Source organism: Centruroides vittatus, unplaced genomic scaffold (genome assembly GCF_030686945.1).
Source record: "Centruroides vittatus isolate TY-2023 unplaced genomic scaffold, ASM3068694v2 contig_880, whole genome shotgun sequence".
Lineage (NCBI taxonomy): Eukaryota > Metazoa > Arthropoda > Arachnida > Scorpiones > Buthidae > Centruroides > Centruroides vittatus.
Window position 1 is genome coordinate 2,660,025 of NW_027122572.1, and position 5,472 is coordinate 2,665,496.

Sequence of the window (5,472 nt, forward strand, 5' to 3'; positions counted from 1 at the left end):
CATACAATTTCAACTTAAAACTTTATTTTTAAACAATTCGAAAATATCTTAAAAGTAGCTTAAATATTATATATTAATATTACTTACATTTTAAGTATTTAAACTGCTTAACAATTAAACGATATAGTGTTTAACAACCGGGATTATTTTATAAGAAGTTTTGTTACTTATAAAAAAAAAAAAAAAAAAAAAAATATTGGTATTAAAGTGTGGAAGATGATAGATTTTGAAAATGTATCCACAGTATAATAACTGTAGATGGATAGTTTATATTTTAAAAGTTACATTTTCAATACGTAACTCAAAGGATCCTTCAGCTTTCGAAATTTTTAGTTTGTCAAAGTATATTGAGAAAACATCTGAAGGTGACATCGTTTTTACTTTGTCATCAGCAATAAATGCACTTCAAACCTTTGCAGTATGAAGTTTATTTAAAGAAAACATTCTTTTGTAGTTATCTAGCTTATATTTCTTAGAGAAAAAGATTTAATTTAATTTTGATTAGGTCTATATCTTTCCACTAATTAACTAAATGAAATTTGTGATTAATATGTAATACTTTTTCCTTAATTTTTTTCTTCCTCACAGTCGTCTTGTCAGCTGTAATTAATGAGTGCAATGTTATATAGAAAAATTCTGCATAATCTACAAAAATAAATGTAACCTTTAAGTTGAAGCAGATTGTTTTTACGTAAAGATTATTTTGTCGGTGATAAAAATTTTATTATTTGTAATCTTCTAAATTTTTAAAGCATTTTTCAGTATTTTCCTTGAAAAAAACCGAATAAATATTTTGAACTTTTTAAAAATATTTATTCATTTTCATTACTTTTTAAGGAAATAATTTAAAAAGTTTATTACATAAAGGATATTTAAATTTAATTTATATAAAATAATTATTAAAATATTAGTAAATAAAATTATTACAAAACTGAAAGATTGATGTAATTTTCATTTAAACGAATTCATTCACGAATTAAAACAACTTAAATTAAATTCAAGATTATAATTATTAAGTTTAAGTTATTTTAATTACCTTAACTAAATATAAACAATCAAGAAATATGATAAATAAACAAATTCTGCTTATCAAGAAATTTCCCAACTGATTGATTTCCTCACCTGCATGATCTTTATATTTATTTAAGTAAAATTAATCGAAGTACAAACAGAAATTATAATAAATAAACTTATAAAAAAAATATGTTCGAGTTGAATATTAAAATAGCCCAAAACTTAAGCTATTTTCTTTCAAGTGGTATTTTATACAAATATTTTATTTTAACAGTTTTAATAGTAAAATCTATACTTTTACTGTTACATTTGATATTTATTTTTGAGTGGGTTCATCTATCTAAATACAAAATATTTTTAAAATATTAATATTTATAGGTAAATATAAAATTTAAAAGTATTTTTTGCTTAAAATAGTTTAAAAAATTCAGCAGCCTTTCATATTTATCTGTCAATGATCACTCAAAACTTAATTAATTCGCCCAAGTAAGATATGAACCTAGTTGGAGTATTGCCAAGAATATTATATTCATTTTTATAAGTGGTATTTTAATATTTTAGAAGATAATTTATACACAAAATTAATAAGAATAATAATAAAATAATACATAAAAAACTTATTAACATTCTCTCAGAATGTAGATATGATGAGGGTGGTGTCGAGGTAAGACAAAGAATGAGAGGACTAAAAAGGAATGTACGTCAGAGCACAACACACTGTAGTGAGGACCGGAGTACCACGTCCCCTTAACAGAGTTCACATAACTCCACTCACTTCTCGCATAGCAGAGAAGAGGGCGCGACGATTTCAAGGGTAAAGGTCACATTCACAACTTCCTAACACCCTCTCTATCGGTGTGCCCGGAGTCTCGTATACGCTGAAAGTAATCATTTCATAATTTTTCTTACAAGCACTCTCGTATCCATTGTGATATATATATATATATACATCGTGTTATCTGTCTTCACTATTGTAAATAGTTACCGGTGGTTTATCTAAGCTTTGTTTAGTCCAAGCAGCTTGACGTTCGCTTCATGTTTGTTTCTCGGGAGAGCCTTCGTTAGCATATCCGCTTTCATTTCTGTAGTAGAGATGTATTTTGTTTTAATTTTTCCCTTTTCTTGGGCTTCACAGGAGAAGTGATACCTGATATCAATGTTTTTACTTCTATGATGATAGATTTTAGCTTCCATGATGAACGATATTTTTGCTCAGCTGAATAGCGCTCTGACTGTCGCAGCGAACTATTGTCGGTGTATTCACATAGCTTTCAAATCCCATTTTTCTTAGCATCCTTCTCATATGGATGACTTCCTTGGTTACGTCGGTAGGGCTCTGCTTTCATCGTCGAAACTGCAACAGATTTTTGTTTTCTTGATTCCCAACTAATGGGTTTGTTCGCTAGAATTATCATGTTACCAGATGAAGACTTCCGGCCGTCAATATCTCCGGCCCAATCTGAGTCCACATGGGCGCACAGCTTCTGATCGCACTCCTCGTAGTTTAGACCGTAATTTACAGTTGCTTGAATGTATCGGAGTAAACTCTTGGCCATTTTCCAATGAACGATACCTGGATTAGAGCAGAAACAGCTTAATACGCTAGCTGCAAATGCCAGATCTGGGCGTGTCGAGTTCGCCAGATAAAGGAGTCCCCCGATAAGTTCTCTGTACGGTTTTCCATTCATTTCATTTGTTTCGTTCTCTGACTGCGGAGCCATCTCTTTTGTTAATTTTTGATTTGATTCGATCGATGTTGCAACTGGTCTACATGCTTGCATATTAAATTTTTTTAGGAGATCTTTAGCGTACTTTTCTTGAGTAAATTTCATCTTTTCGGTAGTCCCTTCTCTTTCTATCCGTATTCCGAGAACTTCACTTGCCACAACCAAATCTTTGATTTTGAATTATTTCTGAAGAATGTGTTTGATTTTTCTTATCATCTCTAAGTTGCGTGAGGCAGTTAGCATGTCATCAACATAAACTATAATGACAATGTTGTATCTGCCTTCATTTTGGGCGTAAGCGCAAGGATCGGAACTTGTTCTCTTCATGCCTATGCTTAGGTAGCTGTCTAATCGCTTGTATCATTCGCGTCCTGCTTGTTTTAATCCATACAGGGGTTTAGTTAATCGGCACACCTTATTAGGGGAATATTTTCGTTTTGCGTATCAGTGGAAGGAACATTACTCTCATCAACTTCAATATTTTTTATGGTTGGTGTTAAATTTAAAGGTGCACTAAACAAGTCCTGTTTGTTTTCGGTTTCTAATTTTTCGACCTGACGCACATCTCGAGCCTTTATGACAGTTTTAGTGCTTGCTCCCACAGTCGGTATGCCTTTGACTCTTGTGAGTAGCCAACAGAATTCCTTTTCCTTTGGTTCGAATTTGTTTCTCTTCTGTCTCTTTTGCAGAGCAATTGCTTTGCTACCGAAAATTCTTACAAATCCAACGTAAGGTTTATTTCCAGTTCACAGTTCGAATGGAGTTTCTTCTTCTAAGGCTTTGGTGGGACAACGATTTCTTACATAGGCTGCTGCATTGATAGCCTCTGCCCATAGACTCTGAGGTACCTTGGATTGAATCATCATGCATCTCGCCATCTCAGCGAGAGTTCTGTTTTCTCGTTCGGCTATTCGGTTTTGTTGAGGAGTATGCTCGACTGTCAACTGCCTCCTTATTCTTTTTTTTCTCCTAAGATAATTAGTAAATTCTTTTGATAAGTATTTTTTTGCGTTGTCGGTACAGAGCCTTTTGATTCTCTAACCAGTTTCGTTTTCGACTCTTTCCTTGTATTGTTTAAATGCATTGAGTACTTCAGATCGGTGTCTGAGCATTGCTACTTCGACGTAGCGTGTTTTGTCGTCAATGAATGTCACAAAATACTTAGAGCCGCCTAGGGATTGAACACTCATTGGACCACATATGTCAGAATGGATTAATCCCAGTATACTTTTCTCTCTCATATTGGACGACTTAAAAGTTATAATTGATAAAGCTTTCCTTTGTAGCATGTTTCACAATCAATTCTATCTTGGGTTTGTTTCATTATTATTCTGTCTACAATTTTTTTGCTTGCTAATTTCTTTAAATCGTTGATGTTTAGATGACCAAATCGTCGATGCCATCTCAAAAGATTGTCACTTTCTTCCGCATTCAATACTACGTCAGATGTAGTTTCTACTACTTGCAGTTGATCTCTTTTCTTTGCTATCAAGGCGATGGAACCATCTTGGCGAGTAACAGTTGCAGATTCTCTTTTGAATGTGACAGAATATCCATGTTCTGTTATTTTAGGTACAGATATCAAGTTGTTTCTCAAATCTGGAACGGCTATCACGTCTTGTAGCTTAATTGTATTTTTGGTGCTGTTGACACTCATGCTTATATTAATTTATTCAGTTCCAACGGATCTTAATGCATCTTTTCCTGCAGTTTGTATTTCTTTGTGGAGATCTTAATTTATCTCTATAAATTTCGTACAGTCGCTACACATATGTGCGGTTGCTCTGCTATCAAGACACCAGTTTGTCGAGTTTAGAGGTTGGGCCGTTTGTTCTGTGACCGCCATAGCGTCATTCTTTTTGCGTGTATTGTTCCTTTGCAAATATCTGTTATTATTTCTACATTCAGCTGCATGGTGGCCTGGTTTACTATATATGTAGTATGTTCCTGTGAATTGTGAAGAAGAACGATTATTTCCTTTTGGGTAGTTTTGTCAAAAAGAACTTTTCTTTTGTTTCGATCCTATGGACAGTGCACTTTGTTCGACTAAAAACTCTTACTTCTCTTGCCGTCTTATTTCTTCTTCAATTAATTTTATTTTTAATAATTCAGGCTTCGGTATGTCATCTCCGGACTCAATGGCAATTCGAAATGTCTCGTATTCACCGGACAATGAATTTAGTAACATTATAGATAGTAACTCACTTGGAATCGGGATACCCGCTTTTTCTAATTGTTCAGCCTTTTCCATAAATTCACTTACATGTCTGACATTGATTGTTCAGTTCCCTTTTTCATCGAATAAAGCTGTCTATATAGTACTGCTTTTTTAATTGGACTTTTCGATTTATGTATTCTTTCCAATTCATCCCATGCTTTGGAAGTTTCGGCCCTCTTTATGTAGCTCAACTGGTTCTGCTTAATGCCTTCTTTCTTCTTCTTTCTTTGTGGTTTTAGGCCCTTTACCGCTCAGAGAGCACAAAAAGGCCAAGATCTGGTATGTGTTTAAGAGTGTTTGCTTTTGTTAGTAAAGTTGTCCCAGAGAGGGCTCATATTGTCCCATGGAGGGCTCATAGAAAAACTAGTCCCTTGTGAGGGCTCATAAGTTTACGTGTTTTGTGTTGTGTTTCAATATTTTATTCTGAGTGTCGTGTTTAGTGTTCTGCTATTTACTTACCATTTTCGTTTATTTAGAAGAAGAAGAAAGATAGATGGATAGAAAAGTTGCAGT

The 5,472-nt window shown here is 33.4% G+C and overlaps 1 protein-coding gene across 1 annotated transcript; it reads right to left on the bottom strand.

The window, feature by feature from the left end:
• Positions 1-2,285: 2,285 nt before the first annotated feature.
• Positions 2,286-2,846, bottom strand: LOC136983299 (uncharacterized). Its single transcript, XM_067279997.1, has one exon. It carries the CDS (start codon positions 2,844-2,846, stop codon positions 2,286-2,288), a length of 561 nt encoding a protein of 186 aa, XP_067136098.1.
• Positions 2,847-5,472: the final 2,626 nt, after the last annotated feature.

Coding starts and splice junctions, on each gene's coding strand:
- LOC136983299 (XM_067279997.1), bottom strand. CDS start 2,846: ATGAAATTTACTCAAGAAAAGTACGCTAAAGATCTCCTAAAAAAATTT.